Source organism: Orcinus orca, chromosome 2, assembly GCF_937001465.1.
Source record: "Orcinus orca chromosome 2, mOrcOrc1.1, whole genome shotgun sequence".
NCBI lineage: Eukaryota > Metazoa > Chordata > Mammalia > Artiodactyla > Delphinidae > Orcinus > Orcinus orca.
In genome coordinates, this window is record NC_064560.1 from 114,892,495 (window position 1) to 114,911,356 (window position 18,862).

The following is an 18,862-nucleotide window of genomic DNA, read 5'->3' on the forward strand; positions in this document are numbered from 1 at the left end:
GGAAGCCATCTTTATGTGACAGTAACTGTAGTAATAAATAGGCAAAGAAGAATTTTTCTGTTACTGATTCCACAATAATTTGATTAGGAATCCATTTAATGTAGATTTTAATGACACAATGCTAACCATATCTTCAAGTTAACAACTTAAGAGGTAGCATGACATAGTCCTTAAGAACTTGATCTCTGGAGCCAGACTGCCTAGGTGTGAATCCCTGAGTTGCCTCTTACTTGCTTGAAATCTTAGGCAAGCAATACCCCTCTGTGCCTCAGTTTTCATACCTATAAAGATGATAATTGTGAGGATTAAATAAATTAATACATGTAAATCACATGTGCCAAGCACATAGCAAGTGCTCAATACATGTCAGCAATTTTTTATTATTAGGACAGCTCTACTCAGTTATTAAGTGATACTCCTATTAAAATTGGCATTTGAGGGCTTCCCTGGTGGCGCAGTGGTTGAGAGTCCGCCTGCCGATGCAGGGGACACGGGTTCGTGCCCCGGTCCGGGAAGATCCCACGTGCCGTGGAGCGGCTGGGCCCGTGAGCCATGGCCGCTGAGCCTGCGCGTCCGGAGCCTGTGCTCCGCAACGGGAGAGGCCACAACAGTGAGAGGCCCGCGTACAGCAAAAAAAAAAAAAAATTGGCATTTGAGCAGTGTTTGTTGGCAGAGTTTTAGAAAAGTTCCAGGTCTGGTTACTCTGAACCAACAAACGATACCTTAAAGTTATTGGTACCATTTGGTACAACCTACTTATATGAACAGGCATTCTCTTCATTAGAGTCACTGAAGTCAAAATAGAAAACAGAGAGCCAGATCTGCAGAAAAGTCATTCTACCATTTAACTCAATGTTGACAATTTAGTTTTAGCAAAACAACAGTATATATTACATTAGATCAGTGGTTCTCAGTGGGGGCAATTTTGCCCCCAAGGGACATGGTAATGTCTGAAGATATTTTTGGTTGCACAACTCAGGGGATACCAGTGGCATCTAGCAAGTAGAGGCCATGGATGCTGCTTAACATCCTACAGTGCACAGGACGGCCCCCACATTATCCAGTCCAAAATGTCAGTAGTGCCAATGCTGAGAAGCTGCATTAGATTAATGTCAATTTGAATTGATAAGTTTGGTAGTTTTATTTACTTTGTAAAAATAACTGGTTTTACAGTTGTTAAAGAGCAATATGCTTGAGTTTATACTTAGCTTAATGTGTATACATATTCAATATTACAATAAACTTATTTTTATCAACACTGGGCATTCATGACAATTTTTCCCTTTATCGAAATGTGAAAAACACCGTTCTGCAAAAAGTATGCAATATTTGCTGATTTTGGTGGAATTTTTTTCTTTCACAAATAGCTGAATACCTAGTATGTGGCAGAAACTGTACTACGTGCTCCTGGTACATCTATGAAGAAGACCACTGTGGTCTTAGCCCCCATGGGCAATCTATGTGAGAGAAAGACTAAACATAGGTAACAACAATAAATAATATGAATTGTGATGTCCTATAAGGGAAATAAACAAGTTGCTGTGATAGAAAATAATGGCATAAGGAGTATACTTAAAGAGGTGGTCAGAGAAGGTTTTTCTGAGAAGTAACTTTAAAGCTGAGAACTTAAGGAGGAAAATATCCGATTGAGACTATTTTATAAGAAAAAAAGGAAGGCAGCTATTGTTCCCATATTCTTTCGTCTCTTTTTACTTCTGACAGTCAGGCACAAACAATTACCTCCTGAATATTTTTCTCCTATATTCCTGGCATTGTGCTAGTTTTACAGAAGAAAAGAAACAATAACAAAAGCACTCTGTTTGATTTATAAGTTTTATAGACCAAGAATGTATATTTTCTGCTCCTCTACAGCCTATACTACCAACTCTCATAGGAACAGGCATGACTTTGTGATCAGACAGAGCTAGATTCAAATCTTGCCTTATCAAGACTAGCCACCATAAAGTTCTCTGAACTTCAGTTTGCTCATCTGTATACTGGGGCCAACAATACCTAAGTTACTAAGTTATGGAGATGATTAGATAATATTACTGGAAGCAGGAGTAGAAAAGAGTGGTTGAGATACTGGAGCCAGACAAAACTGGGTTCAAAAGGAAACAGAAGTTTTAAATGACACAATAGACCAGATAGATTTAATTGATATTTATAGGACATTCCATCCAAAAACAGCAGATTAGACTTTCTTCTCAAGTGCGCACGGAACATTCTCCAGGATAGATCACATCTTGGGTCACAAATCAAGCCTCAGCAAATTTAAGAAAATTGAAATCATATCAAGCATCCTTTCTGACCACAATGCTATGAGATTAGAAATGAATTACAGAGAAAAAAACGTAAAAAACACAAACACATGGAGGCTAAACAATACGTTACTAAATAACCAAGAGGTCACTGAAGAAATCAAACAGGAAATGAAAAAATACCTAGAGACAAATGACAATGAAAAAACGACAATCCAAAACCTATGGGATGCAGCAAAAGCAGTTCTAAGAGGGAAGTTTATAGCTATACAAGCCTACCTCAAGAAACAAGAAAAATCTCAAATAAACAATCTAACCTTACACCTAAAAGAATTAGAGAAAGAAGAAAAAACAAAACCCAAAGTTAGCAGAATGAAAGAAATCATAAAGATCTGAGCAGAAATAAATGAAATAGAAACAAAGAAAACAATAGCAAAGATCAATAAAACTAAAAGCTGGTTCTTTGAGAAGATAAACAAAATTGATAAACCATTAGCCAGACTCATCAAGGAAAAGAGGGAGAGGACTCAAATCAATATAATTAGAAATGAAAAAGGAGAAGTTACAACAGACGCTGCAGAAATACAAAGCACCCTAAGAGACTGCTACGAGCAACTGTATGCCAATAAAGTGGACAAACTGGAAGAAATGGACAAATTCTTAGAAAGGTATAACATTCCAAGACTGAACATCAAGGAAGAAATAGAAAATATGAACAGACCAATCACAAGTAATGAAATTGAAACTGTGATTAAAAATCTTCCAACAAACAAAAGTCCAGGACCAGATGGCTTCACAGGTGAATTCTATCAAACATTTAGAGAAGAGCTAACACCCATCCTTCTCAAACTCTTCCAAAAAACTGCAGAGGAAGGAACACTCCCAAACTCATTCTATGAGGCCACCATCATCCTGATACCAAAACCAGACAAAGATACTACAAAAAAAGAAAATTACAAACCAATATCACTGATGAATATAGATGCAAAAATCCTCAACAAAATACTAGCAAACAGAATCCAACAACACATTAAAAGGATCATACACCATGATCAAGTGGGATTTATCCCAGGGATACAAGGATTCTTCAATATATGCAAATCAATCAATGTGATAAACCATGTTAACAAATTGAAGCAGAAAAACCATATGATCATCTCAACAGATGTATTAAAAGCTTTCAACAAAATTCAACACCATTTATAATAAAAACTCTCCAGAAAGTGGGCACAGAGGGAACCTACCTCAACATAATAAAGGCCATATATGACAAACTCACAGCAAACATCATTCTCAATGGTGAAAAACTGAAAGCATTTCCTCTAAGATCAGGAACAAGACAAGGATGTCCACTCTCACCACTATTATTCAACATAGTTTTGGAAGTCCTAGCCATGGCAATCAGAGAAGAAAAAGAAATAAGAGGAATACAAATTGGAAAAGAAGTAAAACTGTCACTGTTTGCAGATGACATGATACTATACATGGAGAATCCTAAAGATGCCACCAGAAAACTACTAGAGCTAATCAATGAATTTGGTAGTTTCAGGATACAAAATTAATGCACAGAAATCTCTTGCATTCCTATACACTAATGATGAAAAACCTGAAAGAGAAATTAAGGAAACACTCCCATTTACCACTGCAACAAAAAGAATAAAATACCTAGGAATAAACCTACCTAGGGAGACAAAAGACCTGTATGCAGAAAACTATACGACACTGATGAAAGAAATTAAAGATGATACAAATAGATGGAGAGATATAGCATGTTCTTGAATTGGAAGAATCTATATTGTGAAAATGACTATACTACCCAAAGCAATCTACATATTCAATGCAATCCCTATCAAATTACCAATGGCATTTTTATGGAACTAGAACAAAAAATCTTAAAAGTTGTATGGAGACACAAAAGACCCCGAATAGCCAAAGCAGTCTTGAGGGAAAAAAACAGAGCTGGAGGAATCAGACTCCCTGACTTCAGACTATACTATAAAGCTACAGTAATCAAGACAATATGGTACTGGCACAAAAACAGAAACAAGATCAATGGAACAAGATAGAAAGCCCAGAGATAAAACCACGCACCTATGGTCAACTAACCTATGACAAAGGAAGCAAGGATATACAATGGAGAAAAGACAGTCTCTTCAATAAGTGGTGTTGGGAAAACTGGACAGCTACATGTAAAAGAATGAAATTAGAACACTCCCTAACACCATACACAAAAATAAACTCAAAATGGATTAGAGACCTAAATATAAGACTGGACACTATAAAACTCTTAGAGGAAAACATGGGAAGAACACTCTTTGACATAAATCACAGCAAGATCTTTTTTGATCCACCTCCTAGAGTAATGGAAATAAAAACAAAAATAAACAAATGGGACCTAATGAAACTTCAAAGCTTTTGCACAGCAAAGGAAACCATAAACAAGACGAAAAAACAACCCTCAGAATGGGAGAAAATATTTGCCAACGAATCAACGGACAAAGGATTAATCTCCAAAATATATAAACAGCTCATGCAGCTCAATATTAAAAAAACAACCCAATCCAAAAATGGGCAGAAGACCTAAATAGACATTTCTCCAAAGAAGACATACAGATGGCCAAGAAGCACATGAAAAACTGCTCAACATCACTAATTATCAGAGAAATGCAAATCAAAACTACAATGAGGTTATCACCTCACAACAGTTAGAATGGGCATCATCAGAAAATCTACAAACAATAAATGCTGGAGAGGGTGTGGAGAAAAGGGAACCCTCTTGCACTGTTGGTGGGAATGTAAATTGATAAAGCCACTATGGAGAACAGTATGGAGGTTCCTTAAAGAACTAAAAATAGAATTACCATATGACCCAGCAATCCCACTACTGGGCATATGCCCAGAGAAAACCATAATTCAAAAAGCCACATGCACCCCAATGTTCATTGCAGCACTATTTACAACAGCCAGGTCATGGAAGCAACCTAAATGCCCATCGACAGATGAATGGATAAAGAAGATGTGGTTCATATATACAATGGAATATTACTCAGCCATAAAAAGGAATGAAATTGGGTCATTTGTTGAGACGTGGATGGATCTACAGACTGTCATACAGACTGAAGTAAGTCAGAAACAGAAAAACAAATATCGTATATTAACGCATATATGTGGAACCTAGAAAAATGGTACAGATGAACTGGTTTGCAGAGCAGAAATTGAGACACAGATGTAGAGAACAAACATATGGACACCAAGCGGGGAAAGCAGCGGAGGGTGGTGGTGGTGTTGTGATGAACTGGGCGATTGGGATTGACATTTATACACTGATGTGTATAAAATTGATGACTAATAAGAACCTGCTGTATAAAAAAATATACATATTATTCAAGTCATCCAATGATGGAATGACCCAGTTGACTGTATGACTGATTTGACCAATAACAGAGTGATGTAACAACAACAAAAAAAAAATTAAATAAAAATTTAAAAAAGACATAGTTTGAAAGTAAAAGGAAGGAAAATGACATACCATACAGTAAACATAAAAATCTGTTTTTCTGTCAGGTTTGGCTATGTTACTATCAGACAAAGTAGGTCTCAAGAAAAGAATTATTACCAAGGATAAAAATAAGGCTCAACAAAATTCTGAAAATTTGAAATCTGACAGTTTGTTTTCTGACTATAATGCAGTTAAATTAGAAATCATTAAGATATCTAGAAAAACCCCTCCAAATACTTGGAAATTAAACAATACAAATCTAAATAACCCATCAGTCAAAATATAAGAAAATAAAATAACAGGCATGGATTTGAATTTCTACTTCATCACTTACTATCTTTGACTTTCACAAGTAACTTAACTTCACTTTGCCTCAGTTTTCTCATCTTTAAATCTAAGTAAACTGGTTAAAATCACTCCTAAATCTTAAAATATATCAGATTTGTATTTTGTTTCAATCCCACCACCAATAACGAATGCAGATTATTTTCAATGGTAATAACAGCAATAAACTCTATATATACATAGAGGACACTATTATTTTTAAAATACCCTTTAGATGTGGAAAGATGTTCAACATCCCTACTTATTAGAGAAATGCAAATCAAAACTACAGTGAGATACCACTTACACCAGTCACAATGGCCATCATTAAAAAGCCTATATAAAAAAAAAAAACTGGGTTCAAGACCAAGTTTGCTAATCGCTACGTGATCCCTGACACCGGGAGTTAATCTCTGAAATGGAGATAGGTGGTTGTGAAGATTAAATGAGATAAAGCATATAGCACATAGCCCTTCCCCCTCACACATTCCTGGTTACATGAAGGCCCCCCTCCAAATTCTCCTAGTGCAGAAATTTCCCGGGCGAGGTGTAATAAGGGAAACACTCTCACTTTTTCGTGCAACAAAACTGGCTGAACCCTTATTGTGCGTCAGGCACTATGTATTTGGACTAGCTTTCAAAACTCAGTTTAAAAGCACATACAGGGCTTCCCTGGTGGCGCAGTGGTTGAGAGTCCGCCTGCCGATGCAGGGGACTCGGGTTCGTGCCCCGGGCCGGGAAGATCCCACATGCCGCGGAGCGGCTGGGCCCGTGAGCCATGGCCGCTGAGCCTGCGCGTCCGGAGCCTGTGCTCCGCAACGGGAGAGGCCACAACAGTGAGAGGCCCGCGTACCGCTAAAAAAAAAAAAAAAAAAAGCACATACAATTACTGAGTCCTCCGGTTACCTGCCCAGGGACAAGCCCCGCACGCCTCGGGCCCTGCAAGCCCCGCCTTGTCGGTCCCTCAGACTCCTCCCCTTGGCACTAGCTCGCTCCACCCATTCCGCTCTCGCTAGTTCCTGCGCTCTGAGGCGGACAGTACCTGCAGGCCACTCCGCTTGTTCCAGGTGAAAATGGACCCTGGGTACCCGCTCAGAGCCAAGAGCAGTTCGTGGATCATTCCCACGGCGGACCGCGAGTCCCTATATCCGTCGCACCCTCCTCCAGAGCCTCACCAGGCGACCAAAGAGGCGAGCGCTCCCTCCACTACACGCGCACAGAACCCCGGGAAGGGCAGTTCCTCCTGACTGTACCCGGCGAGACTACTGCTGAGGCGAGCTGACGGGAAGCCGGGAAGGGGTCGGCGCGCCGCGTCCCGGAAGTGAGCCGCGCTCGCCTGGGCCCACTTGCAGGCTCCAGCTGGTGCTCCGCAGGAGTCGCGGGAGCTTCCCTCGCGCATGCGCCTCCAGCGCCCGGGTCGCTCGCTCGGACTTCCGGTTTGGGAGCTGAACTGGAAGGCTGGAGAACCCGGGCTGGAGCCCTACCCCGAGTGGGTGAGGCTAGCCCGCGGTCAGAAATGCGGGTGGGTTGAGTGACAGCCCGAGAAGGAGAAGCTCCCAGGGGTGGGTCGGAGGGTGCTCTCAGGACGCTTAGCCCGGTCGGAGGCCTCTGGAGGGGCTCACGACGGCTTTTGAGAGTGACCTGGCCGGAGGGAGAGAAGACAAAGAGGCCGGAACCCCGCATCCGCGAACCTTGCAGCCCTCGGAGCGCCTGGCCAGCACCCGAGCTTGTCCTCAGGAGACCCATGACTACTGCCCTTTCGGACTCCCACTCTCCACCAACTCAGTGGGACTCTCCCCAAGCCCACCCGGCCCTCGCTTCAGGAGCCCAAACCAACTTCTCTCAATGCGCGAGGTTTCCATTCAGTAGTTCCCGGCTATTTACTGAGCGGTTACTTTTGCTGTGAGGGAGAACAAAGACCCAGTATTCAGTACTTGATTTTTGTTTGGGGTGGGAATTGGTAGTGGTGGAGTCCGAGGGGGCGGGGCGGACGGAGAGGGCCCGGGGAAGGACGGCGGAGGTACTGGGGGAGATCAGCTGCGACCCGCTGGACAGAGGCTTTTTGTTGCCTTCAGCAGGATGGTGACATGCCTTTAGAACCTCTCGAGCTCCCATATGGTTCGAACACACTATGCTACACTGGTCGGGGGAGCTTCAGTGGGTCAGATTTGGGGGAGGTGGAAGAGGAACAGACAGTACTTTCTATTCTTTGCTGCTTACCCGGGCTGCCCTGCAAGTCGCCCAGAAATGCAGCTTTTGAATGGTCTCTCACCTTCATGCTCGGTTTTGGCTTGCTGTCCTGAATTTGGTGCTACGTGGAGCATCTGCGAAGTCAGGCCAGCTCTGGCAAGACTTCAGACATATGAGTATGTTCCGTCTGATAGTGCCATCTCTCTCTATCCTAGGAGGAAACTCTTCTTACAGAGAGAGACTCATCTGCAGGTGATTCTCCAAGGACATGAGAAGATGGGTGTAAGCTGTGGAACCTAGACCCTTAAGTGGAGGGAAGCTGCTTTCTGCTGTGAACGATGGCCAAACCCACCCTGAGAGGGAATGGCACTAACTCTGAGACCTTCCGACAGCGCTTCAGGAGATTTCATTACCAGGAGGTAGCTGGGCCCCGGGAGGCTTTCAGCCAACTCTGGGAACTTTGCTGTCGGTGGCTAAGGCCGGAGGTGCGCACCAAGGAGCAGATTGTAGAATTGTTGGTGCTAGAGCAGTTCCTGACCGTCTTACCTGGGGAGATCCAGAAATGGGTACAAAAGCAATGTCCAGAAAGTGGAGAGGAGGCAGTGGCTCTGGTGGAAGAATTAGAAAGAGAGCCTGGAAGACCTGGACGTTCGGTGAGCAGGGAGGGGGTATTCAGAAGTGTGTGACTGGGCAGGGGCAGGATAAAAAGCCAAATTAAGACACAGTCAGATTTAAAGTGGGGCACAGTCTCCCTTGGTGATGCTTATACTTCTGGTCCTTTAATAGGTAACTTTTTCAGATAGAGCTTATCGGGAGATGCTACCTGGGTGTACCTTTGCTAGGTATCATAACGAGTTATTCATATTTTCATAGTTTTTTACTTATTAGGGAAGAAAGGGGAGTTATTTTTTAGCCTGGAGTCGGGTTTACTATTTTGATCTTTTTCTTTTGTAGTTCCAGCTGCTCTAAGCTAACAGTAATGGACTAAGAAAGACCCTTGTTCACTATTAACCACCCCCTGCCCCAACCCTAGCCATGTCCCAAAAGGATGATTTCTTTTGGGGTAATAAATAATCTCCTCTGGGAATACCCCTCATTATGACCTTGCAGTGACAATTCATGGGGGTTGTTTCTAGGTCACAGTCTCTGTGAAGGGGCAGGAAGTGCGCTTGGAGAAGATGACACCCCTGAAATCATCACGAGAGTTATTAAGTGTTCGGCAGGAGTCAGTGGAACCCCAGCCCAGGGGTGTACCCAAGAAAGAGAGGGCAAGAAACCCAGACCTGGGACCACAGGAGCAGATGAACCCAAAGGAGAAGCTCAGACCTTTTCAAAGGAGCGGTGAGGAGTAGATTTATATGGGAAGATAGGATGCCATTCTAAATTGGGAAGTAGGGTTGGGAGTAGTGAGTGGGAAAGGGATTTCAGGAAAGAGTGGAAATAGAGTATGCAGTGTTGGGGACCTCCTGAAGGCATATAGTTTAGCTCTCTGCTGCAATTCTTATATTTCCTCTTTTGATAAGTCTGCCAGAGGATGGCTCCCTAGTTTTTCCAGAACTTGGAATTTCTTTCCTCCTGGTAATGATGATACTACGTCAGTATTTTCTAGATAAAAATTCTTTTCTATACTTGAAAGCACATTTTCCTTTTAGTCATTTTCTTTCTCCATATTAAACTATATTTGTTTCTTTCTGCTTTTCCCCAGAAGCTCCATTCTTCAGACCTACTAAGTTTTTGTTACTCTCCCTTGGAAACTTTAAGTTCTCCAAATAGCATGTTAGTTGTGCAGAATTAAATTATATATATTATTCCAGTGAGGGTCTGGTAGGTAGAGGCAGAGTAAGAATTTTACTTCAGAATTTCACTACACTTTCTTTCCGTATAACTCAACTAATGATTGTCGTTCACTTGATACTCCCCCATCTCTTAGAGCTTTCCCCATTGTCTTTGTGCCTAGTTCTTATTCTTAAACTTGATTTTGTGGAACTTGTTTTTCTTCTTTGTACTCTGCAGAACTCCATTTTGTGTGTTTTTTTCTTTGATCACTTCTTTAACTTGTTGAGGTTGTTTTGAATTCTGATCTTATCTAAGACACTAGGCTTCTCAGCCAGTCTGGTAGTGGTCTCTGTTTAGTCATCCAGATGCAGTCCCTCAACTGCACACACAGACTTGCAGAATTAATCAGTTTTGAACACCTACCATGTGCTCAACACCTTGCAGGGTACTCTGCAATGAGAAAAGGTGCCTATCCTCAAAAAGCCTATAATATGATTGAGAACACAAAAGTGAACATAAATATGTGCTGAACTGAACTGTATTGAAACAATGCCAAACAATGACTTGTTACTCAATTGTGAGTACAATAGGGGTTTGGCAGAGTGGGAGACGAGGGAGGGCTGTAGCGAAGGCTTCATGGGGGCACTGATGGGTTAAATTTCGATAGAAGGGAGGGAGTTAAAGGAAAGGCACAGAGTGGTGAATAAACATGTGCTGTGTTTTGGAGAGGAGTCTGCTTTGAACGGGCCATGCCTGGTAACCACTCAGGTTAAGGTTTGGAAATACAAATAGCATATGAGCTGAGGAAGCAAGAGCCTGGAGTTAGGTAGGACAGTGACTGCTGCAGTTACCCAGGTGTGAGAAGGTAAGGGGTCTAGACTTGGATGGTGGCAGTAGGAATAAAGGATATACTAAGGGAAAAACCTTTAGAACTTCGTGACTCAGTGTGAAGGAAATGGAAGAGTTGAAGACAGTCTCCCCCTTGAAATCACTCTGAGTTTAATTCTCTGGCCCCAAGTAGAGAACTACAGCTGATCCTTGAACAACGTGAGTTTGAACTGTGTGGGTCCACTTATACATGGATATTTTTCAATAGTAATTACTACAGTACTGTGGTTGGGTAAGTCTGCAGATGTGGAGGAACCATGGATCCAGAGGGCCTGCTATGAGCTGTACTTGGAATAACCCCCACGTTGGTCAGCTGTGTAGGAGGCAGGAGGTGACTTTCCAGCAGTGCAGGACCTGCCTACAAGTGGTTAGGAGAGCTAGGGAGCAACTTGGAACAGAATTATCTGCTCTGAACACACAACAGAACGTTTTCCTCTCTTGTCACCCTGCTCTGGAAAGTAAAATATTTCTCGTTTTTTGAGGTTTCATGTATTTTTCCCCACTTTCTTCAACCCATTGAACTTTCTGAAAACATTTTCTTAGATACTTTGCTTTATAAACCTCTTGGATAAAAAAGGCAGGTCTGAACTCAGAGATGTTTTTTATGATCAGTCCAAACTATGATATCCTTTGTTTGCCTCCCTGCAAGCAGGATTTCCATTTCCTAAATCCAGTGTGGTCTCCAAGTTGGAGCAAGGAGAGCCATGGATCCCAGATCTGGGCTTCAAGGAGAAGGAATTCCCAAGAGGCAGTCACACAGGAGACAAACAAATGCATGCTGATCTGTTACCATCCAGGAGAGAGAGAAGAAGCTGGGTGGAACAGGATCACTGGGGCTTCGAGGATGAGAAGGTGGCAGGTGTGCACTGGGGCTATGAAGAGACCAGAACTCTCCTCGCAATTCTCAGTCAAACTGAGTTTTACGAGGCTCTCCGAAACTGTCATCGAAACAGCCAAGTGTATGGGGCTGTGGCTGAGCGGCTCCGGGAGTATGGGTTCCTCCGGACCCTGGAGCAGTGTAGGACCAAGTTCAAAGGTCTCCAGAAGAGCTATCGGAAAGTCAAGAGTGGCCACCCACCTGAGACCTGCCCCTTCTTTGAAGAGATGGAAGCCCTGATGAGTGCCCAGGTCATTGCCCTGCCCAGTAATGGCCTGGAGGAGGCAGCCTCTCACTCTGGCCTGGTGGGCAGTGATGCTGAGACTGAGGAGCCAGAGCAACAGGACTGGCAGCATAAGGAGGGAGAAGATGCCATGGCTGAAGAGTCTGACAGTGAGGAAGTGGGCCAGGAGGCCACCCCCCAGGACCCCGACAAGTCCACCACACCCGTCCTTTTCCGAAGCCCAAGTGGTAAGCTTTTCTTCTTGGGGTTTTAGGATTAGACTGAGGAGTTATGAGGCTGGATGTGGAGTCAGGAAGCTTAATGTCACCTGCCAGCTTTGTCACTTAGAGAACAGAGGCACTTCTTAGTTCTCTGTGTATTTCATTCTCTTTTGTGGGAAAATCATTGAGCTAATAGTAAGTAGAGAATAATTTTAGATATTTTAAAGAAGTACACTCAGAGTTCAAGAGACTCCTGAAAAGGAGTATCATTCCTTCCATTTCTTTCTTAAAATATTTTTTCCTGATTACAAAATCACTGAGGGCTGAGAAAAACTTGGTACTGTATTATCTTTAACTAATATTTGTTGAGCACCTTATATGAACTGGTGTTTTATCTTTACTTCTCCAAACTCAAGGTCAGTTTATTATGTGTTCCTTTTTACTTAGAAGAGCATAGTGAAGGACTGCCCAAAGTTGGGGAAACATTTTGTTTCCTCTGTGAGATCTGCAACACACATTGGCATTTTAACAGGACTAAGAAGTCTTGCAGCAAGAAACCTTGCTTAACACTCTGCTGAAATATTATTTGCCTATGGAACCATTTTAAAATATCACTTATTACTGTTGATGTAATTTGTACAACCATGTTGCTATGGGAAGAGCACCAAGTATGAATCAGGAGACTTCGTTTCTAACCCTGACCACTAATCAGCTGGGTGACCTCGCACAGCTATCTGGCCATTTCACAGTTTGCGTCCTCAACTGTAAAATGTGGCACAGCAGCAGGACTACTCTAGAGTTGCAGTTCCACTGGGAACAGTTATGTGTCCCTTCCATGTTTTATTATATGTGTTGTTACTTCTGTTCTAGTCTTCTTCTGTCTTGGACTTTTTCTTTTCCTTTTTAAAATAAATAAATAAATAAATTTATTTATTTATTTTTGGCTGCGTTGGGTCTTCGTTGCTGCACGTGGGCTTTCTTTAGTTGTGTCGAGCGGGGGCTACTCTTCATTGCGGTGTGCTGGCTTCTCATTGCAGTGGCTTATCTTGTTATGGAGCACGGGCTCTAGTCACGTTGGCTTCAGTAGTTGTGGCATGCAGGCTCAGTAGTTGTGGTACACAGGCTTTGTTGCTCCATGGCATGTGGGATCTTCCCGGACCAGGGCTCGAACCCATGTCCCCTGCGTTGGCAGGCAGATTCTTAACCATTGCACCACCAGGGAAGCCCCTCCTTTTCCTTTTTAAAAAAAAATTTGGGATTTCCCTGGTGGTCCAGTGATTGGGACTCTGAGCTTCCACTGCAGGGGGCATGGGTTCTATCCCTGGTCTGGGAACTAAGATCCTGCATGCTGCATGGCCTAAATTAAAAAAAAAAAATTTTTTTTTCCCCGTTTTGTCACTGGAATAAATTTCGGTAAATCACAATCATGGCACATGTGCTAGCTGCATTACTTGCAGTGAGTGGAGGGTAATGGAAGCAGTGTAATCTCCAGCTAGCTCTCAAGTGGGAGGAAGGCTCTTAGAATCTTCCTTCCCTCTCCCTTGGGTACCTTCAGGGAGCAGAGCCTGTAGTCATCCTGAAGAAGTACTGCCCAAGCTGGGATGGCCTGCAGCATTAGCAGAGCTCAGGCCAGAAGATGCTATCTGCTCTGCTTCCTTCCTCTTTCTGGCTCTGCCACTCCTTCACTCCTAAGATGGTGCATGACTACAGGTTCTTATCTTGTACCCTTCAGGTCTTTGCTATTGCTGGGTTGGCTTTTTTTGAGATTGTGGCAAGTGAAGAAGGGCCGTAAAAGGGATTGGATTAAGCAGCAGTGTGATTCTGAAAGAGACTCTTCCTTGGGATTTTGAGTCATTCTATGGGAAACTTAATTCATAAGGAAGTAGGACTGGTAGAAAAAGATTGATCAGAGAATTTAGGGATGGCTCATGGCTGACAGTGACTGATTGTGGGTCTTCTTCCCCATACCAGTTATTTTCTAATTAGGATCAGAATTCCAGAATTACCGGAAGAATGGGGAAATGCATTCTGTACACCTGCCTCAGAGTACATAATGATTGTTACAGTGATAAGGTGGAAAGGCCTCTTTTGAACAGAATGTAGGAATAAAGGTCTCTGTGAAATTGATATAGGATATAGAGAAGCAGAACATTCTGAGAGTTCGTATTGATTTTGGAAACATGAGGTGTTTTTACTTTTTCACCTAGGAGCCCGAGCTTAGGTGATTTTTCATGATGCAGATGATAGGACTGAGGAATTGAGACTATAAAGCCCTGGATTAAGTGGTGCTGAAATTTCTCTTCTGGTGGCAGGTGTACACTGGGGCTATGAAGAGACAAAGACCTACCTTGCAATTCTTAGTGAGACTCAGTTTTATGAAGCCCTCCAGAACTGCCACCGCAACAGCCAGTTGTATGGAGCAGTAGCTGAGCGGTTATGGGAATATGGCTTCCTTAGGACACCAGAGCAGTGTCGGACCAAGTTTAAAAGCCTCCACACCAGCTATCGGAAGGTCAAGAATGGCCAAGCACCAGAGACCTGTCCCTTCTTTGAAGAGATGGATGCTTTGGTGAGTGCCCGGGGTGCTGCCCTGCCCAGTGATGGCCGGGAAGAGGAGGCAGCCTTGTGTCCCACCCAGGAGACCAGTGAGGCCGAAGCCGAGAAGCAAGCCGAGGAAGCAGATGAGGCCATAGAAGAAGATTCTGAAGATGATGAAGAAGATACCGAGGTACCCCCAGAGGCTATGACCCGTGCTCCAGTCTTATTTCAGAGCCCCAGTGGTAAGATCCTTTTACTTCTTAAGGTAGATATAGCAAATAGCAAAGGGAAGGCAGCGGGATTTAGGAGAAAAATCATGAGATTGAAGAAGTGGCCTCTACACCCAGCTCTCATGGATTCTTATTGTGACCACCTTCTCTCTTCTCCATGTTTCCTGTCTATTATAAAGCAGCTAGTTTATATCCCCTATTCACTTGACCTGCCTCCTCACACTACAGCATCAATCTGAGATGGCTGCAGACTTTGTAAACTAGCCATCATCTGCATGTGACCTGCTAGGTTACTAGGCAGTTTACCTAGCAGGGAATCTGAAAGCCTACATTTCCCAAGTAGCATGTCATATACCCATAGATGGATGAAGTTGATTTTTAAAGTTCATTCTCATTTGTTTTTTCTTCTAGTTTCAGCTTGTAAACCAGCTGTATGCTTGCTTTATTCACATATATGAAAACCTGATAACCTCTTTCTTCAGACACACTTATGCAAAAGTCTGAGATTTCTGAGGGAACTGATCCTTTGGATCTCAGCTACTGTATAAGAAAAAGAACCCCAAAACTTCATTATGGCTTCCCTCCTTGTGAGGAAAATTATTCTGATTTTGGAGTCACACATATATATGTATGTGAATCTAGACTATGTTGTTTATTAGTTGAGTACCTTAGAGCAAGTTACTTAACCCTGTAAATTCGCTCATATGTTAAGACCTACCTCATAAGGTTGATGTAAATGAAGTACCACAGTGAAGCACTTAACACAGTGCTTGGGCATTTGATAAATAAGTTTTCTTTTCCAAAAGTTCTTTAGATCAGCATTCTTTAAGTGTGTTCCATAGAGCATCGATTCCATTAGAGAAGTAAAACATCGGAATTTTAACAGATGGTAGTTATTTGGGATCTAGAACTCCCTAATTTTTACATTTAATCATCTAATGTGATACTTGCTTTACCCTGGTACATAACTGAGAAAACGGATAACTTTTAAAATTCTATTCTTATGTCAGGTTTTGAGGCTGGATTTGAGAATGAAGAGAATCTAAAACGGGATATTGCTGAGGAAGTACAACTACACAGGACGTTACTTGCAAGGTCTGAGAGGAAAATTCCCCGGCATCTTAATCAAGGTAAAGGCATTGAGAGTGAATGTAGATCAGGAAGACAGTGGGAGAAGACCCCAGGGGAGAGAAGAGGAAAACCAACATTCCCAGAGAGGAGTTTAGGTAAAGTTCTAAGTCATCAGAGACCTTACTTGGGGGAGAGACCCTATAAATATCTCAGATATGGCAAAAGCTTTGGTCCAAACTCCCATCTCATGCATCAAATATCCCCTCAAGTAGAAAATCCATATAAATGTGCTGACTGTGGGAAAAGCTTCAGTCGGAGTGCACGCCTCATTAGACACCGGAGAATCCACACTGGAGAGAAACCTTATAAATGTCTTGACTGTGGGAAAAGCTTCCGTGACAGTTCAAATTTCATCACCCATAGAAGAATCCACACAGGAGAGAAACCGTATCAGTGTGGTGAGTGTGGAAAACGCTTCAACCAGAGCTCAAGCCTTATCATTCACCAGAGAACCCACACAGGAGAAAAGCCCTATCAGTGTGAAGAGTGTGGGAAAAGCTTCAATAACAGTTCTCATTTTAGTGCACATCGAAGGATACACACAGGAGAGAGACCCCATGTGTGTCCTGACTGTGGAAAGAGTTTCAGTAAGAGTTCTGACTTACGTGCACACCACAGAACCCACACAGGAGAGAAACCCTATGGGTGTCATGACTGTGGCAAGTGCTTCAGTAAAAGTTCTGCTCTTAATAAGCACCGAGAGATCCATACACGAGAAAAGCTTCTCTCACAGCCTAAGTAAGCCCCTGAGGATCTATGAAGAAAACAGTCTCATTACATGTATTGAAATTGTTTAGAAAAGTCCTCCAATAGTGAGATCCATCTCCTAATTTGTGCCTGACTAGTTTAGGAAATACTCTAGAATTTACCCCACTGTTTGTTCCTATGTTTCTTCTGGATCTAGAGTCAAATTCCCAAAGCATCTTAAGAATGAAAGGAAGATTTCATTCCCTCTCCTTGCCTTTATTGATGGCAACACCTTTCCCTCTCAGTGCCTATGTTGTTTCCTTAATAGAGAGGACACAGTAGTAGATCCTATGAGTGTGACGTGCACCCTTCTTTACTCATCCTGTTATAGCCTGCATTTCAACTAGAAAAACCCATCACAGCAGCATTTCATGGAGAAGTAGTAAGAATTCTCATTGAATGGGTGTAGCTCTTTATATAGCAATGGAAATGCAAAGAAGAATGACTTTTCCTGCTCACTTAACCCTGTGCTCAGAATGATATATTTGTCATGCACACTCTTCCTTTACCTTAAAGGAGAGTTTAAGTGTTCAATTTGGTTCTGACCTATAAGTCATTTTGTCAAGAACCTAGGTGTGCTATATGGGGAAACAATGTAAACCTCGTATAAATATTGAGGTGTGAACCCTGGATTTCTTAGTTTCTTCCAAGCTCTAGAAGCTTTGGAATAGAAAAATACTGTATTTACAGCGTCTGGTGTGATTTTTTTTTTCTGGTCCATCTCATCAGAATTTCATGTGTCCCTGTGGTCCAGAAGCTTAAAGAGCAAGCCAGTTGGATGCGGTGATAGGGAAAGCAGTTAGAACTGCCAAGAGGGAATTGTCCATATTCCACACAATCTAAACACATGGGCTAGTGTCATGCACCTTGTGGACATAATACTGACCTGCAATGCGCAGAGGCCACTTGCCACATTCCCACGGACTGGGAAAACAGACCACTTTGTGCCAACAACTCTTTACCCTAATGGTAAGGAGGACAGATTATCTTTGGTCAGTGGAGTTGACAATACTTACACACACACATGCACACATATTCAACTGTATACATCTACTTTTAAAAGCAGCTGTTCAAATGCAAGTGTAATTCTGATCTTTATTATCAAATAGTATTGAATTAATTGCCCACATGTTCATAGCAGTATGATGAGCAGGTACAGCACAAGTTAAACAGACCCTGTCCTCTTCCTTACAAACTAAAACAGATGACACCGACATGGACAAATAGTGCACATGTATAGCTGCAACAGTTTTAGAGAAATCTAGAAAGCTAGGTAGTAACACTATGCATAAAACTTGAGGTCTGATGCATTAGAGTTTGGAAAAAATTTAAGAGGTATTTTCTTCTCTTTAATCAGGAAGGCTTCATGAAGCAGGAAGTGCTCAGAGGGAAGGTTACTGGGTGGGATGAACTTTCCAAAACTCATTGCAAAACTGAGTGCTGAATGGGTGAAAAATGGGAAAACTGGGGAGCAAGGGAGCAGAGGGCAAAGGACAGACTGTAAGGAAGGTTAGACAAAGCTTGGAGTAGCACAGAATTGGAGAGGTAGCAAGATATGGGCCGTGCAGAAGGCAGAGAGGGACTCGCCTCAGCTAAAACATGGAGTGCCAGGCAGATCAGGAGATGGGCTCCCATCCTCCAGAGTAAATCAGGTACTGTGCTGTGCTTACTGACAAGGAAACAGCTGACTGGCACTGGGGAAGAAGTATGAGCAGTCTTAGGGGACTAGCTCCTATGGGAGACGAAGGTCAGAAACCAGTATCTTAAGAAGATACTTCAATGGGCAGTTCAGAGGAAAGAAGAACGTGAGTGATGGCCAAGGCCTGGGATAAGTAGCTGCATCATTAGTCACATTGAATGAGTTGGGATGGGAATGAGATCTGAGAGAGAAGTGGGGAGGTAGAATTTTCTAAAATCCATAGTTTACTGTGGTAGATGAAAGATTAGTTAGGATTCT

General features: G+C 42.7%; 2 protein-coding genes across 8 annotated transcripts in view; one reads left to right on the forward strand and one right to left on the reverse strand.

Moving 5' to 3' along the window:
- TUBGCP4 (tubulin gamma complex associated protein 4) overlaps positions 1 to 7,267 on the reverse strand; it is a 47,654-nt gene extending 40,387 nt beyond the window's left edge. For both annotated transcript variants that reach the window (XM_012534557.3, XM_049705403.1), the window contains exon 1: positions 7,127 to 7,267. In XM_012534557.3, the coding sequence (XP_012390011.1) occupies positions 7,127 to 7,204 (78 nt within the window). In that variant the 5' untranslated portion in view covers positions 7,205 to 7,267. The remainder of the gene's footprint in view (positions 1 to 7,126) is intronic.
- A 198-nt stretch (positions 7,268 to 7,465) lies between these two features.
- ZSCAN29 (zinc finger and SCAN domain containing 29) lies at positions 7,466 to 17,482 on the forward strand. 6 transcript variants are annotated; one of them, XM_033435640.1, is made up of 6 exons: positions 7,466 to 7,577; positions 8,490 to 8,927; positions 9,411 to 9,615; positions 11,591 to 12,286; positions 14,572 to 15,039; positions 16,038 to 17,482. In XM_033435640.1, the coding sequence occupies exons 2-6, from the start codon at positions 8,613 to 8,615 to the stop codon at positions 16,898 to 16,900; spliced, it is 2,547 nt and encodes an 848-aa protein (XP_033291531.1). In that variant the 5' UTR covers positions 7,466 to 7,577; positions 8,490 to 8,612; the 3' UTR covers positions 16,901 to 17,482. The 6 variants fall into 6 exon arrangements, with proteins under 6 accessions (XP_033291531.1, XP_033291530.1, XP_049561359.1 ...); XM_033435639.2 differs by having other exon boundaries at positions 7,474 to 7,606; XM_049705402.1 differs by having other exon boundaries at positions 7,489 to 8,014.
- The last annotated feature ends 1,380 nt before the right edge of the window (positions 17,483 to 18,862 follow it).